Source organism: Pongo abelii, chromosome 21, assembly GCF_028885655.2.
Source record: "Pongo abelii isolate AG06213 chromosome 21, NHGRI_mPonAbe1-v2.0_pri, whole genome shotgun sequence".
In the NCBI taxonomy this organism is placed as follows: domain Eukaryota; kingdom Metazoa; phylum Chordata; class Mammalia; order Primates; family Hominidae; genus Pongo; species Pongo abelii.
In genome coordinates, this window is record NC_072006.2 from 13,071,566 (window position 1) to 13,088,981 (window position 17,416).

A 17,416-nucleotide genomic window follows, 5' to 3' on the forward strand; every position below is an offset into this window, starting at 1 on the left:
ATGTACCACATTTTCTTTATCCAATCTGTCATTGATGGGCATTTAGGTTGTTTCCATGTCTTTTCTGTTGTGACTAGTGCTGCAATGAACATACATGCATGGGTCTTTATGGCAGAATGATTTATATTCCTTTGGGTGTATACCTAATAATGAGATTGCTGGGTTGAATGGTATTCCTATTTTTAGCTCTTTCGGGAATCACCATACTGTTTTCCACAACGGTTAAACTAATTTACACTCCCACCAACAGTGTATAATCATCCCCTTTTTTTCACAATCTCGCCAGTATGTTATTTTTTGACTTTTTAAAAATAGCCATTCTGATCGGTGTTAGATGGTATCTCATTGTGGTTTTGATATGCATTTCTCTAATGATTAGTGATACTGAGCTTTTTCTTTTTTTCATATGCTTTCTGCTCACATGTATGTCTTCTTTTGAAAAGTGTCTGTCCATGTATCCCAGTAAAATTAATTTTGCTTGTTTCTCTGTACTTTTGGAAGTATGGCTACTAGAAAATTTATGATTATGTGGCTCAGATTGTATTTCTATTGGACAGCACTGTCTGGACTCTAGAAGATGCTCTGATTCAAGAGGATGTAAAGAAATTCTCTAAGCCAATAAGAAAAATAGAAGAAACCCTCATAGGTGGGAATTGAACAATGAGAACACACGGACACAGGAAGGGGAACATCACACTCTGGGGACTGTTGTGGGGTAGGGGGAGGGGGGAGGGATCGCATTGGGAGATATACCTAATGCTAGATGACGAGTTAGTGGGTGCAGCGCACCAGCATGGCACATGTATACACATGTAACTAACCTGCATATTGCGCACATGTACCCTAAAACCTAAAGTATAATAATAATAAATTAATTAATTAATTAAAAAAAAAAAGAAAAATAGAAGAAACCCAAATGGGCAATGAGTGCATGGGAACTCACTCACCTCAGTGGAAAGGAGGGAATGGCAAACCAGCCCACTGAAGCCCACTGGGGACACAGGACAAGGCCACAAAGCAGAGACAGCCCCTCCAGGAAGAGCAACCAGGCCTTGAGAGGACATGGCCTTAGGACCAGATCCAGGGAAGACACAGTCACTAACCCCTGGCTCATCTGGCAGGTGTGGGAAACAGCCAGGCCCGTGGCTTCACCAGCTCCCCCCGATCTCTGCCTTCAGCTGTCCTGCAGCCCGGGTCACCTAGGCAGCTTTATGGCAGGCAGAGATGCACCACCCACATCCCCTTTCCAGGCAGGGCTTGCTGCCCTGGCCGTAGTGAGTGCAGCAGCAGGTGGCCTCCAGCTATCAGCAACTTCAGAGAACTGCCTTGCCTGAGGTCCCGTCCCTTCTGGGGAAGCTCCCATCTGCCAGAGGGCTACAAAAGCACAGTGGACACCACGATGGGCAATTCTGGCTCATGGGAGCACCACCTGGTGGCTGAGGCATTGTTGGGCCACATAGCAGTTGACTTTGCCCTCTCCACCATCTTTTCACAAGGGTTAATCCCAATAAACACCCATCCTCTTCCATCCCAAACTGTCTTGGCATCTGCTTCTAGAGAGCCCAGCCTGGGGCAAGTTTCATGGGAAAGGGCACGTCTCCTGTAAGTTGCCTGTGACCATGAGGATGGAGGAGGGAGATGTGTCCCCATGGGTTCCAGTTTGTCCTTGCTCGTCCCCTTCACGCTCACCTGTACTTCCTGAATGTAGCCCTGCTGAGGTACAGCAACTTCAGGCCCACCATCAAACTAACCAGCTCAAGCACTTAAGAGTCTAACTCCTTTAATAAATTCCTTGTTCCAGGCTGGGCATGGTGACTCACGCCTGTAATCCAAGCACTTTGGGAGGCTGAGGTGGGAGGATCACTTGAGCCCAGAAGTTCGAGACCAGCCTGGGCAACATAGGGAGACCCTGTCTCTACCAAAAAAAAAAAAAAGTTTTTAATAAAATAAATTAGCTGAGGGCAGTGGTGTGTGCCTGTAATTCCCAGATACTCCAGAGGCTGAGGTGAGAGTATCGCGTGAGCCCAGGAGTTTGATGCTGCAGTGAGCCATGATCACACCATTACATTCCAGCCTGGGTGACAGAGAGATACCGTGTCTCTAAAAAATAAAAAATTTAAAAAATCTCATTCCCTTTCACTTAAAGTGGCTCTGTTCCCTCAACAAGCCCTGTCATTAGGAAAAGAAAAAGAGAGCTTTAGAAAGGACAAAAAACAACATGATTTTTGACATCGGAAATGTTCTGCCTTAAAATGTGTTTAATTTTCCTGAAAATATATACTTTAATATTAATAGAACATTTTATGTGACCCTGTAGGATTTCATCAGAAAGTGTTAAATATTAGGCTGCCTTTTCACTTTTTAGTCCTATTTTAACTGAGGTTTGATTCTGAAAGAGTGAAATTCAAGGGTGATGAATGTACTCTGTGAGCTTTAGAGAAAGGAAAGGACCCTAGCATGAGACGTCAGATGCGTGATTTACAGATCCCTGAGTCTGGCCAGCCGGCACTGGAAGGGCCTCTTGGTTTCAGAAGGTAGAATCCTCCAAGAGGGAGTGTGGAAAACCTAAGAGGCCTTAAAAGCATGGTTCTTGCACTCAGGGCACAAAAGTTCCCCACCAAGAACCCCAAGGTGATTGTTTCTAGAACCCATGGGTCCATGAGGCCCTCTCTGCTCCCTGAGGTCTGGGGAAAATGGCCTTGAACCCCATTACCCCCAACTTGATTTCTCCCTCTGCACATCTTTTCACAAGTGTTGATCCCAATAAACATCCATCCTCTTCCATCCCAAAGGCAGGGCTTGCTGCTCGGCGGTGGCAAGCACTTCCATCCCTTCCTTCACACAGGATGTGAGTGGCAGAGGCACCTGGTGCCCTATAGCCACCATCCAAGCATGACTGCTGTTGCTTTTCTTCTATCTTCTGAATCTCATGCAGTTTTTCTTGGGGCCAACCCTGAAGAGAACCGTAAGGGAAGAGAATTCTGGGCAAAGTAGTCCCAGCCAAGCTGACGCAGGGCAAACCACCACAGGCCCCAAACCAGATGATCACACTCCCCAGTCTCCCTGGACACTGGCCACCATGCAGCAGCCTCCCTTACATGAGTGGCTAAGGGGCTGACAGGGGTAGGAGCAGTGCCGGCGCCTACCCAGGGGCCTGTGTTCCCGCGACTTTGCACCCTCTGTCCTCCCACAGACAGCTGCCCAGTCTGGGGTAGTATCACCACCCAGCAGGTGGTGATAACAGTAACCACCTCAGCAAGGCCCATTACTTATTGTGCTGAATTAATTATAGCAAATTAATAAATATTCTATTTACCTATGTTAACACAAACTAGTTAGGGACTTCACATCTGCAGCATTACCACCCAAAGATTAAAATAATGACGTGAAGAAAGGAATGAGTCAAAATTACACATTCTTGTAAGTGGTTTATTGAGAGCTGATTTATCAATCAAAGAACAAACCATAATGATGGGAATATTGATGATTTCAACATAAAAAAATTTAAATAAGGTCAATCTTTACATACTAATTAGGAGCCACCTACAAGATGTATCAAGCAAACAGAGCAAGATGCAGAACATTGTGTGGTTGGTTTGCTACCATTTGTTTTAAGAGGGTAAAGAATAGATATGTGCTACAGACACGTTTATATTCTATGTGTACTCTTATGTACATGTGCTTATACCACATGTATGTGCATATCTAACTCTGCACAACCCCGGGAAAGGCAAGTCGACGCTGATGTCATTGGTGGCTGAGGAGAGAGGTGGTGGCTGTGGGACAGGATGGGAGGGACACATCCCTCCATAATACTTCATAACTTTTAGCTTTGAACCATTTGCAATTATTATCTATTGAAAAATAAGTTAAAAACTAAAAATCAAACACACAAAAAACCTGCAGCAATAAATCATTAAAAAACATACATTCAGTTTATCACAGTCCACAGTATACTGGGAGCTGTCTATTTAGTACTGATGGCTTATACTGTCATATGATTTAAAAAAAAATCTCCTGAGTTCCTCTCAACCTCAATTTCTAATCTCAAATACACATTTCAGAAAGACATGATAAAAGAATAGCCAGAGCTGCACATATTCTTTTTTTTTTTTGAGACGGAGTTTTGCTCTTGTTGCCCAGGCTGGAGTGCAATGGCGTGATCTTGGCTCACCGCAACTGCCACCTCCCGGGTTCAAGCAATTCTCCTGCCTCAGCCTCCCGAGTAGCTGGGATTACAGGCATGTGCCACCACACCCGACTAATTTCGTATTTTTAGTAGAGATGGGGTTTCTCCATGTTGGTCAGGCTGGTCTTGAACTCCCGACCTCAGGTGATCCGCCAGCCTCAGCCTCCCAAAGCACTGGGATTACAGGCGTGAGCCACTGTGCCAGCCACTGCACATATTCTTAAATGAAGTCCCGTGGAGGCCTCAGGTCTAACAGTCATCCAGGCTGAGGCTCCTAGTTTGAGCGAGTTGGTCCTTGAGCCCTTGGCCAAACTTGGCAGCAAAGAGTGAGGTGACGAGGTCATCTCCAGTGTTCAGAGCCAGGTCGTATGCTGTCTGGCCTCCTGCATTCTTCTTTCGGATGCTTGCATTGCATCTGCAAAGGAAATGTAGAAATGGAGGTGCACTGAAGGACTTGAGCATGTGACCCTAAGAGCTTGACTCTTCCCTGCCATGGAGGCCAGGCTGGGTCCCTCCTGGTCCCACCTCCCCAAATCTGTCCCCAAGAGGTCACAGTGACTTCAGTTCTCAGAGGTGGCTCTACCCTGAAACCTTTAAAGAGGCTCTGTGATTTCAAAATGTCCAATTGCTAATCCTGGCCATTGGTTCCCATTGCATTAAAGTCCTACAACCGAGTGTGTGTAATAGGGGCAACATTTTCATTGTTGAAAAGCCCTTTGAAATGAGGGCTGAAACCCTTTCAACCCTTTCAATGAGGGTTGAAAAGCCCTCAGTGCCCGGGGAGCCATGGTGGGATGGTGGTCCCCATGGACAGGGACAGCAGTTCAGGAACCAAGGCCCCTCTTAAAATCATCACAGGCCATTAGGGAGATCCCTGTGGCCCTCAGAAGTATCCATCAGAGGCCAGGGGACATACCCCAGTAAAGTGGCGATGCTCTCTCTTCCTGCAAGGCCAAGCAGAGTTGCTTCATGAAGAGCTGTATTTCTGAGCCTAATGAGGGGGAAAAAATCCTGGATAAATCCTTAGTTAGCATCATCAGGAAACTGGAGAGGATGCATGTGACCCAAGGTCCTGGTTTTGCTCACCGACCTACTTAACTAACCTAAGAAAATCTCTTGAGTCTCCTCTCTCTGCCTTTCTCTTGGAGGAATACTGTGATGGAGGGTAAGCTTTGATACTAGATAGTGAAAAGGTTATAAACACATTCATTTTTTAATGCGAGAAACCTACAAGGATATGGTTGGTAGCTGATTTAATAAATGCTAATAAATACCATTGTTCTAAATTGCCTGCAGGAGTTTATGCAACATATTGGATATAGTCTTTTTTTTTTGAGACGGAGTCTTGCTCTGTCACCCAGGGTAGAGTGCAGTGGTGCGATCTCGGCTCACTGCAACCTCTGACTTCCGGGTTCAAGCGATTCTCCTGCGTCAGCCTCCCAAGTAGCTGGGATTACAGGCACATGCCACCATGCCTGGCTAATTTTTTTGTATTTTTAATAGAGACGGGGTTTCACTGTGTTAGCCAGGATGGTCTCGATCTCCTAACCTCGTGATCCACCTGCCTCGGCGTCCTGAAGTGCTAGGAGGACACAGTCTTAACTTTGGCTTGGACCTCTTGGGCACGATAGTAGCTTCTCAGGGCTGAAGCTCCTATTTTTGTGTGGGGAAAATGACCTTGGCTCCAGTGAGTTGGGCTTACATGATATGAAAATAAACACCAATCTTAGAAACCAGGGGGCAGGCCTGAGAGGTCAGACACAGCATATTTTGCTGCAATGCCAGGGTTTCTCTCTGTATTTCCTGGTCAGGTTTGACCTAGTGAGGGAGGAGTGAGCAACTGAAATGGAGGCTGGGGTGGTGCCAGGACTCCTGAAAGGCTCCTATGCAGAGATGGTGGGAGTGAAGGAGGGCAGGAGTCATGACTGGAAGTAGAAATGAAATAAGCATTGATGGTCTGAACTCTCTCTGCCCCCTGCTCCTTCCTTTGACGCCATCACCCTCATCCCCCACACCTGCAGATGTACCTGCAGCCATGCATTTATCCCTAGGGAGAAAAAGGAGAGTGGCTTCTTCTCTGAGGGAGATAAAGAGAACCTCTGGTGAGAATCAGAGGGAAGCCTTTCACTTTCTGGCACGCAGGGGTCCCAGACTGGGAGTAGCTCCATCTACCCAGAAAGCCTCTTGGTTGACAAAGCCCTTCTTTCATACACAGAGTTACCAGTCATGTAGCCCCAACTCCATTCTCAAATGTGAATGGACAACAAAGGCTCACAGACATCTGAGAAAAAACTGAAGAATCAAAGAGAAAACCAAGATACACAAACAGAAGGAATTTAAAACAAGACAAAAATCTAACTGGTATCTGCAGAATGATTCAAGACAATATTGCACAAAAATATGAGACTATGAAAAAGAAACAATCAGAACAAAAGCAGCTCCTAGAAAGAATAACGATTATTCAATAGGAAGAATGGACAACAAAGTTAGGAAAATCTCTCGAAAGATAGAAGAGAAAAAGATAGATGAAACTACGGAAAAACAAAAAAGACAGACAGACATAGGGAATCAATTCAAGCGGTCCACCGTCCAACTAACAGTTCTAGAAAGAGAATAGAAAAATGGAGGGGAGAAAACGCCAAAGAGATAATAGAACAAACTTTTCCTAACCTAAAGAAAGATAAGACTTTTAAAATGAAAAGGCCAACTGGGTGAATCAAAAACAGCACATCTAAAAATACCCTTGTGGAATTTCAGAACATCAAGGATAAATGCTTTCAGAAAGAACAAACAGGTCACAAATGATGAATTTGCCATAGAATGTTCATGGGCTGTGCTGTGTGCCAGTGTATTAGTCCATTTTCACACTGCTGATAAAGACATACCCAAGATTGGGCAGTTTACAAAAGAAAGAGGTTTAACTGGAATTAGTCTGGAAAAGACTCCATTTCCTCCTTATCTTTCATCCTTTCTTCCTCACTGGTGGCATAGAGCTTAACTGTCTGTCACTTCACCCCTATGGTTCCTTGGGCCTTTATAAGGCATTCACCATTTGAACTGGGATATATTCACAGGGTTGCCACATCTCCTAAGTAGACTTACGATCTTCTTTCTTCACAATTCTCCCCATATTGAGGGCAGAGGGTTCATTCTATGTATTGCATGGGGGGTTTGCTGGTGGTTAGATTTTCTGTGCTGGCTATTTCCTATGTATCCACAGTTCAGTTTTGGAAAATGCTGAATGGCGACTCTGCCATGGAATTTGTATTTTAAAGAAACTACTATTCATATACAAACAATTCAAACTATTTACTCAAATCTAAGTATCGTGGTAGATTAATGTACATTCTCTCCTTAAATTACCTAATGGAATAAATGTCTACAGCTGAACCTCTAAGAAGTAGACGGATGCTTGCGTCTTCCTCACCTGGCTACTGGGGCAGAGCCAGGGGATGGCATGTTTGGAATCGCCAATGCAGTGAGGAAGGGCAGCTCTTGTCCAAAAACAAACAGCATTTCTCTGGGCCTCTCACCTAGTGAGATCCTGAATCTGTGTTTCTGAAATCTGCTAGTAAGAGGAATGAGCTTTGGTGGAGGATGTGAATTTCTCCTAGCCATTCCCTTTTGTTGAATATGAGTTCATTCTGGTAGGAATGATACAAACATGGAACTAGGAAATTAGGAAAGAGCTTTCTGCCACCTGCCAAGCTACTTAATGGAAGTTATCTGGTGAAGAGATCACCTAGGCTCCACTAGCCAAACATGTTCAGATGGGAGACAGCATTTTAATTCTTGTTTGCTAAGGAACAACTCTTTGAGCCTCTTTTACAGTAAAACCAGATCTCTGGATGACTTATGCCTAAAAGCAATAGAATGGATGGAACTTTGAGGTCATGTTCCTGGGTCTACAGAGGTCCAGCTACAGGGCAGAGGCTGGGCTGATCCAGGCCCAAACTCTTGAAACTAACAGATATAAACCAGAGTTGGCAGAATGTGGCTCTCAGTGGGAAATGCTACTTTCCTCTACCGGCATGCACTGGAAAGGAAGAAGAGATCCCTGTGCTCTATTTGAGAAAGGGTCAACCCTCTAGCTTTCTTCCCCACAACCATGTGAGCTACATACTGCCCACAGTCACCATGATCCTGCAGGGGGGTGACAAAGGCTATTACACACCATTCAGATAGACAGGTATAACCGCAGTGTCAGACTTTACAGACATGCAATGAGATCACATGTGGATAAATGCCAATTTGTAGAATGGTGATGAAGCAAACATGGAAGCTGAGGCAGAGCAAAATAAAAAGGCAATGTGTTCAATGCTCAGGGCACTTTCCTCCTCTTAGCTGGACTCTTCATAAAGCCAGGACTCACGCTGCTTACACTTCAATTCAAAATGCGCTCAAGTAATTTCTGTATCAACCACAAACATACTTAAATGCTATTAAAAAAGCTTTTCTGAATTATAAAAATATAAAATATGTCTTAACACAAAACAAGGTAGCACCATTTTATTAATAATGACAATAATACAACAGTGTGGGATAAATAAAGAAGTTGATACAGTAAACCCTAAGAAAACTTGAGAAAATAAATTCCAAGCATCAAAGCTTTACACCAACACACCAAACATTCTGCTGAAAAATAAAACTAAAAAAAGGGGGGTAGAAACTATTAAAATGCAGACATTAGTAAAATGCATATAGAAAAATTAACAGGATTATATTTTGAACACTAACACTAGAGACAATTTTGAAACAGAGAATAACAGAAGCAAAGCTACTGAAATTTTGGCCTCCGCGGTAGCATGAAGTACACAGCAGAATGTTCCACTGACACAGACCTTGACCTTGCCTTAGTAAGCCTTCAGGAGGCAGAAGTGTTAGATGCCTATGATGTCCCTAGAAGACTCATTTCAACAACGTGGTCGGCAAGATATGAGCAGTTAACATGAATGACTCATGCTCAAGGAATTTTCACCCCACATTTTCAAAGTAATTTTTGAGAGAACAATAGAAGCATATGGCTAGAAGAGAAGGTGATGGGACAGGAGTGGACCAAGACTGGGACAGTAAGTAACAGGACTTGGTACCTTTCTGTTTTGTATCACGGGTGGGAAAGCAAGGGAGCAGGAGACCACGTGGTGACCTCAGATGTACCAGTCTCCTCTGCAGTGGTGTGAGATCTGGAGACAACCGTATGATATTTTCTTTCTGCATTAACTTCATGGGGATATTTTCATGGGGAATACACTGAGGTCTGTCTTCCCTTGGTGTTTTCATGATTCATGATGAAAATATTGATTAACATCCCAAGGGCTAAGGATTTACTGGCCCCACACAGTATAAGTTTATGAATTAACAAAATGTATCATCATTTATAAAAGCCACTAAATTAGGCAACCCAATAGTCCATTTTTAAAATTTCACTTTACCCAGCTATGGAAAACAGAAGGCGTTAAGCCTCTTATTAAAGCTGAAATAGGTTAAAATGGTTAAAGTGGCTGAAACTGAACAGGGTGTGTGTGTAGACCGCTTCTGCCGCAGTGGAGCTCCAAACAGTTAGTCTGCTGCCACCTTAGCTCTCCTTTCAATGCGTTTCACTTACGGCCCCCACTGCTGGTCGATGTCTGCTCCTCTCTGCACGAGAACCGGAATCGCTTCATGGTGCTTATTCATAACAGCCACGGTTAAGACGGGTCGATTGTCTTCATCACAGCAGTTGGGGTCTGCTCCCTGCAGCAAATGGAAAAGGACAAACTTGCCAAAAAACCCTGCACTCAACAGCATCCAGTCGCCATCCTATGAAGTATAACAGATGTCCTTTACAGAGCTGATGGAACTAAAGTGCTTTCAGATCAAAGGAGAGGAGAATCAGGAACCTCAAGACCTGACCTACAATGAACAGAGCTACAAAGTTACCCAGGTGATAAAACTTCTGTTCCCCACAAGGGCAGGGAGGGGAGGGCAGGCACCCTGACAACGTTGCTTCTTCAGGAAACCCAGCATAAAGGTAATATGGGGTCACGGGCCAGAGATTCTATCCAGCTTCATGCATGTTCCTTGGTCTCATCTGTGCTTCTCTGCCTATTTTCTCTGATATAAAAACTAGCAACAGGGAACAATTAATATAAAGCTTTTGACTAGCCATTCACTGCATCCCGGGTTTTTAATCAAAGGGCAGTGTAATTTTCACAGTATTGAACAAAACTTTCATCTGAAGGAGACAGAGGTGGAATGCCAGGCTGAACTCTTCAGAGAGACTGGCTCCTTTGGCGACACTTACCTCATCCAGCAGCTGTTCAATCACAGAGACTCTTCCTTCCCCCGTGGGTCCGACTTCCTTCAGCAGGAGTCTGTTTTCAGGCTGCAGGATTACAGAATGTGGTCACTTCCCCCGCTTCAAAATATTCACTCAAGGCAAACACTTTCTTTCCAACGTTGAATTCTAAGTCACAAGGACAGGTGACTATGAGTGTGTGCATGTGTGAGTGTGTGTGGTCTTTAATAGCCCACAGCACAAATATCCACATCTAATATCAATCTTGCTGCTCCAAAACCTTGCTTCAGGCAAGGTTACTGCATGGACACTGTTTTATATTAAGGACAAGGATGCCATGAGAAACCTCACAAAACCCAGAAACTCCACACTAGTTTTATTATGACTAGCTCTAGGAAAAGCAATCAAGTGAATCCTAAAATTTATTTTGCATACTTTATAAAGTGTTCAAGGTCAGCCGAAGTATGACAGTTCAGAAAATGTACTCCCCTGAGGAATGAATGAGCCAATAAATTGACTTCTTCTTTAGGAAAAAAGGTGGGGCATAGTAGCTCACACCTGTAATCCCAGCACTTTGGGAGGCCAAAGCATGCAGATCATTTGAGGTCAGGAGTCCGAGACCAGCCTGGCCAACATGGTGAAACCATGTCTCTACTAAAAATATAAAAATTAGCCAGGCGTATTAGCTGCCTATAATCCCAGCTACTTGGGAGGCTAAGGCTGGAGAATCCCAGGAAGCAGAGGTTGCAGTGAGCAGAGATCATACAACTACACTCCAGCCTGGGCAACACAGTGGGACTCTGTCTCAAAAAACAAAACAAAACAAAACAAAACAAAGAAAGAAAAGCTCTCAGCAATTTCAAGATCTTTTTTTTTTTTTTTCTCTCTGAGATGGAATCTTGCTCTGTCGCCCAGGCTGGAGTGCAGTGGCATGATCCTGGCTCACTGCAACCTCCGTCTCACAGGTTTAAGCAATTCTCCTGTCTCTGCCTCCCGAGTAGCTGGGACTACAGGCACATGCCACCATGCCTGGCTAATTTTATGTATTTTTAATAGAGATGGGGTTTCACCGTGTTAGCCAGGATGGTCTCGATCTCCTGACCTCATGATCCGCCTGCCTCGGTCTCCCTAAGTGCTGGGATTACAGGCGTGAGTCACTGGGCCCGGCTGAGTAACTTATCTTTTTATATTTTTAAATGCCATACATTCGTCTTTATATATAAAGAATTTCAAATGCTGAAAGACTGAAGGAAGCTGTTTAGAAAGCAAGAGACATTGCTTTTAGTATGTTTCTGCCTCTGGATCCTGGGCATGGCTGTGGGGTGGTCACAGGACCACCATTTCCATTTGTAAAGTGGAAATAATACCTTCCCTGTCCTTGCTTCTGTGAAGCCATGGCCATGAGGACACTGGTCAAGGCCTCTGAGCCTTTCAGAAGATGATGCCTGGTCCAGGTGGTGCCGCCTCCTTTCTCGCTGTCCCCATCTTACTGATGAATAGCTTGGAACCAAGTACTCTAATCAGTAAACCCCCAGCAGGGGTCTTGGGGAGAACTTGTTTACACTGATTTCCATTCCTCATGGAAAAGTGTACTAGAATGCAGTAGCATGTCAGCTTCAGGAGGTGTGAGACCTTTATGTCTTTTGTTCAGGTTTTATTTTCAACATGTAGAACAGTGCCTGGTACATGTGTGCTCAAAAATAATCACTGAATGAGTGAACAAATGTTACAGCTTCTGATACTTATCCCCCAAGTGCAAATGAGAAAAAAAAAAAAGCCATATACAGTGGAAGATTCAGGTTATACACAGAGTAAATAGGTAGAGTCTCCCAAATTGTAAGCTGTTCAGTTTATGGAACTCTATGCTTTTATACTCAATAACAATATTTCAAACTGGGAGAAGGTGGTGAGTACAAGAAATCCTAAACAATAGAAGTTAAAACAATTCTAACATATTCTTTCCAAATGTACTGGTGTTTGTTACATACAAAGCATGTGGTGGGAAGAAAAAAAAAAAGATAAAGAACAGAGTCCCTGCCTCCAGAGGAATCAGGGTGCAAGCTGGGCAGCTGGTGCACTGACAAGGCGGCATTGAGGGCCTGGCCTTGGAACCACACATGGAGGAAGCACACAGCATCATGCAAGTGTCCAGCTACAACCTGGGCCCAGGCCTTGGGGCTTGCTGCTAATCACATCTGTTCTTTGTATTGCAGCCAAAGAGGACCAATTAAAAGCCAAGTTGGGGATGGAGGAGGTGGCATCCACTGCTCTTTTCTCCAAAGCTCCTTTTAGAATTATTCTTGGCATATATTTTTAAAACACAAAACTCTAAAAGATGTGGGAAACTCTGAAACAGTACTGATCATCGGTGAATTAGTAATTTTGAGAAATTCCAAGAAGACTGAAAGTAGATGAAATCTGACAGGGAAACCAAACCAAAACAAACAAAAATCCAGCTGAAGACACCAGAGGTAGCAGTGTTTTCTTTCCAGGGGAGCCCTGCAGAAGCTTAAACTAATCAATATGGAGGTTAGGTGTTGGGTGCAGCCTGAATGCAAGAGTAGATTATTAAGGGCCCTGTGTTGAATAGCTGAGATCGCTAGTGCCTTACCCCTTCTTCCCCATGTAAGAAGGGCAGGAGGCTTGTGCTCTTTGCCCTGATAACTATTTTGCAGAAAGTGTAAGATTTGCCCAGCAAAGGCTTCTACTTGGTGCACTGGGGCCCAAGAAAGAAGGGCAGAGCCTAGATCTCCATGACAGACATAGGGGAGGGTGTAGAAGGAAAGGAAAAAAGCTTCATCCCAAGCTGAAACCCGTGAGAGTGCTTCACACCACCAACACCCTCACCACCAGAGGAAGACCTTTTCCACCAGCAACACCGGGGATCTGAAGGCTTTCTCCTGCTCCCTGCCCACACACCCTCCAGGGACGTCTGTCCACAACATGCCCATCCACTCACACAGAGACTTCAGGGCCCATCCTCATGCTGGGCACCATGCCAGCATCTGCACTACCCAACTAGTCTTCATTTGTCAAATGACCAGACAACCAAGGTTCCATATTTGAGGCAAACCAAAGACAAGAAAGAGAAAGATAGGCAGACAGAACTGACCCTAGAGGAAACACAGAGATGATTCAGGAAACTGATGGGAACTTTGAAATAACTCTAATTCATAATCTTGAGATATTTTAAAGAAGTCTACCTTTATAAACTAAAAGCTCTTATAAAAAAGGAACAGAAAATGAGAAATTATTCTTCCATTTTAAAAAAGTCAAAATAAAACCTGAAAATCACAGGCTGAAGACAACATCCACAAAGACCAAAAAAGACACTTACTATAAGCTGCTCCTTCTTTTCTTGAAAAGTGTTGGTCTTGAAATTCCTTATCTTTTTGATTTTTTCAATAGTATCTGAGGTACTCTGGCTGTAGTCACTCACTGAAATGACACAGTTGGGGAAAAAAATGATGCCCCTCCCCCAACTCCCCACACAAAGTTATTTCTTACTTCCATGTCCCTCAAAAGTCAGAGGATAAAATGGCTTTCATAGAAATTTCTATTTGATTAAACCTGGCAGGAGAGACTCCTGGAGCCACTCCCCTGTCCAGCAACCAGAGGAAGGGTGGGAAGGAGAGGAAAAGAGGGACTTCAGTTTTTAGGTCCAAAAGTGCACCCCACAAATGAATTTCCCCAAGCCCCGTAAAGGACTTCAAAAGTCTCACCTCTGACTTCAGAGAAGCCAGAGAAATAAAACGACTGGAACATAACTGCAAGATCTGTGAATGGGCTGTCAAACTCTTAGCAATTCTCTGCTATCCCTGCCAAGTCCTGGTCAGTTGCTTTAAAATTGCCAGAAGGGAATAACTCACCCCAGCTGGACCTGCTGCCGCACATCCCCCCATCACCCTCGGCAGCACTGCTCAGAAGGTGATCGCTGAAATTCACTGCCTTGTTCAGGTAAAGGTTCTGGCCAATGAAAACATTCAAACACCATGAATGATGAGGCTGCTTTGTCCCACTAGAAAGAAGGATCTCCCTGCTAACCTGCTCCTCCTTATTAAGTACAGCTCTACCTACCCAGAGAGTGGAGCCTGAGACCTGGATGTCCTTCCTGACTCCTCCTCACCTCCCCAGGATTCTTTGTCCATTCTGCCGCTTACCCTCCACTCAGTCTGGCCCCTCCTCCTCTCCCTCCCTGAAGCCCCAGCCCCCTTGTCTCACATTGGGACCATCACAATAGCCCTTCAACAGGGGTCTGCCAGCCTCCCTGCGTGTGGCTGTCCCAGTCACCTTTATATCCTTTATAAGTGATTGTGTCATTTCTCTGCTTAAAGTCCTTCAATGTCTTGGAATTAGGGTATCATGATGGGAAGGTCTCAGGCTGCCACGTGTGAATCCTGGGTCTGCCACTTACTAACTTAGTGCCCTTAGAAGAAGCAGGTTGCTTAACTTCTCTGAGCCTCACTTTCCTCACCTGGAAAGTGGAAATAAATATGACCTACCTCAATGGCATGTCGTGAAAGCAAAATGCAGTAAAATGGGCGTCTATATAATGAGGCCAGACACAGAAGTCTGTGTGCACCCGGACTGATCCCCCTGCACCCTCACGTGGCTGCCTGCTCCTGTCCCAGGGAAGAGCCTGCTACTTCCTGAACACTAGAACATGCAGGCTAAGAAAAGATTTATTAAACCTAGGGCCCAGGTGCAGTGGCTCACTTCTGTATTCCCAGCACTTTGGGAGGCTGAGGCAGGTGGATCACTTGAGGCCAGGAGTTCGAGACCAGCCTGGCCAACATGGTGAAATTCCATCTCTACTAAAAATACAAAACTTTAGCTGGGTGTGGTGGTGTGACACTGTAATCCCAGCTACACAGGCAGCTGAGGAACGAGAATTGCTGGAACCCAGGAGATGGAGGTTGCAGTGAGCCAAGATTGTGCTACTGCACTCCAGCCTGGTTGACGGAGCAAGAATCTGCCTCAAAACAAAACAAAACAAAACAAAACAAAAACAAAACAAAACAATGACCTGGGAACAGTTACTCCAATTCTACTTGTGAGATAGCTAGCACATTGGAGGTGCTGCTGGTGGCCCGCCCCATTCCCACTAGCTGGCCAGGTTACTCACCCCAGCTGTTGTGTAGCTGCTAAGAGCTTACTGCTGGACCTCCTTCCCCAGCAAAGTGCCCTCAGTAGGTGGATGCTGCTTTGCCCTAGAGGTTATGCTCCCTCTCCTCCTTGCCTCAACTGGGGACAACTTTGTGGTTTAATTCATTCTCCAGAGTTCCCTTTGGATCAGGCTAAAGCTCAACTTTGCTTTTTTCTACCTGCTCATTCAGTCCCATCCCCTTCCTTGACCTGCTTCTCTCACTTCCCTTCCCCTGAAGTTCCTCTCTGACCCAAGCTCTGCTCTAGCTACAATTAAAAAGAGCAGTTAGTGCTTTATTTGGTTTCAAAGCATATTCACGTGCATTAGCTCGTTAAATACTCCCAGCCTCCCCATGAGTTAGACAGGGCCCATGTTTCTATCCCAATTTCAACAACACCATTAGCACCTTGCCAGGGCCTAATAAATGTTAATTTCCCTCCTTTTCCCTGGCTTCTCAATTGATTGATTAATTATTCTGGCTTCTTGTCCAATGAAACTAAAGCTGCTAATGTCAATCAATGTTTGAAACACACAGGCTCTGTGGCAATGCCCCCATCACCATATAAAAGGGAAGATCAAGGACACATGGCCACAAAGTTTGGTTTATTTTATAGAAGAAAATATGTCAAAGGGCATATCAGCAAATATTTTTGTTAGTCTTTCCCCAAATCAATTATATCACAGACATGCCATCGGACTGCAGTGAGTCTGAATAAGCCTGAGAACTACAGAACAACTCCTGTTCTCACTATATCTTCATGTGCCTGTCTGAGGTTTAACTTGTTTGTCTAATTCTATGAAATTGCTTGCCTCTAGTAGCATTTCATAATATTTGAAACTTTTCCTTTCTATGGATTACACAGAAGCATTTCTATAAATTGTCTCAATTTATTAATCAGTCAGTTCTCAAATGAATAACTTCTGGAGGCTTACTCACCTTGTTTGAGACTTGACTATAATTCAGTCTGATGCTAACTTCACAACCATCTTCATGGACAGTAGCAGAGATAAGCTTTTAAAAGAGTTGTAGAGAGAATTCATAACTGTGGGTGTGGGACTCATTGCCTTAAGTAACAGTGTACAAATTCTGAGATGTTAAACTCTAAATTTAACCAAATATTTAATTAACACAGAAGAAAGTAGGAAAAGAAAAACAGAGCAACAAAAACTAGATGAGATAAATAGAAAACAAAGAACAAAATGGCAGATCCAAATCCAACCATATCTAAACTCTACTAATTATAAATAAACTACTCTAAAGAGAAGAGACTGCCAAATTGAATAAAAAGGCAAGATCCAAATCTATACGTTCTTCAAGAGATGCACTCTAATCAAACTACATGACTAGATGTTATCACCTTGGAAAAGGTATCCTGGTGGGGGTGGGGACAGGGCTTGGTAATTAAGGGACAAGTATCACAGTTGAGCAGGTTTCTCTGTAAGTAGCAACAGGAATTTAGATTAAGCCAAGGGACAAGAAATGTTTTCATGAAGGGTCAGATAGTAAATATTTTAGGTCTTGTGGACCGTATGTTCTGTATTGTGAATACTTTACTGTCATAACACAAAGCAGCCACATAAGTAAAGGAATGGGTGCAGCTGTGATCCAATAAAATTTTATTTATAAAACTGGGCAGTGGGCCAGATTTGTCTCAACCGCCACAGTTTGCAGATCTCTGGATTAGGCTGAAGAATTCATAAACTACCAAAATAGATTATCAAAGGAAATTGGGCAATACTTGAAAATGAGATCATCTCGATGTTGGCCTATTTGGCAGCAGAAGAGTACACAGTCTATTTCATA

General features: G+C 44.1%; 1 protein-coding gene, 1 long non-coding RNA gene and 1 pseudogene across 10 annotated transcripts in view; 2 read left to right on the forward strand and 1 right to left on the reverse strand.

Moving 5' to 3' along the window:
- LOC134760778 (uncharacterized) overlaps window positions 1–6,983 on the forward strand; it is a 9,025-nt gene extending 2,042 nt beyond the window's left edge. Inside the window, exon 3 of the long non-coding RNA XR_010138741.1 lies at window positions 6,405–6,983. This is a non-coding gene — a long non-coding RNA (uncharacterized LOC134760778). The remainder of the gene's footprint in view (window positions 1–6,404) is intronic.
- LOC129052302 (uncharacterized) lies at window positions 924–1,606 on the forward strand (annotated as a pseudogene).
- The window catches only part of DZANK1 (double zinc ribbon and ankyrin repeat domains 1), an 83,835-nt gene continuing 69,827 nt past the window's right edge, over window positions 3,409–17,416 (reverse strand). For all 9 annotated transcript variants that reach the window (XM_054541616.2, XM_024239182.3, XM_054541615.2 and 6 more), the window contains 7 exons: window positions 16,550–16,624; window positions 14,336–14,432; window positions 13,804–13,904; window positions 10,473–10,553; window positions 9,795–9,922; window positions 5,106–5,180; window positions 3,409–4,604 (listed from right to left, as the gene is read on the reverse strand). In XM_054541616.2, coding sequence (XP_054397591.2) covers window positions 4,439–4,604; window positions 5,106–5,180; window positions 9,795–9,922; window positions 10,473–10,553; window positions 13,804–13,904; window positions 14,336–14,432; window positions 16,550–16,624 — 723 coding nt within the window. In that variant the 3' untranslated portion in view covers window positions 3,409–4,438. The remainder of the gene's footprint in view (window positions 4,605–5,105; window positions 5,181–9,794; window positions 9,923–10,472; window positions 10,554–13,803; window positions 13,905–14,335; window positions 14,433–16,549; window positions 16,625–17,416) is intronic.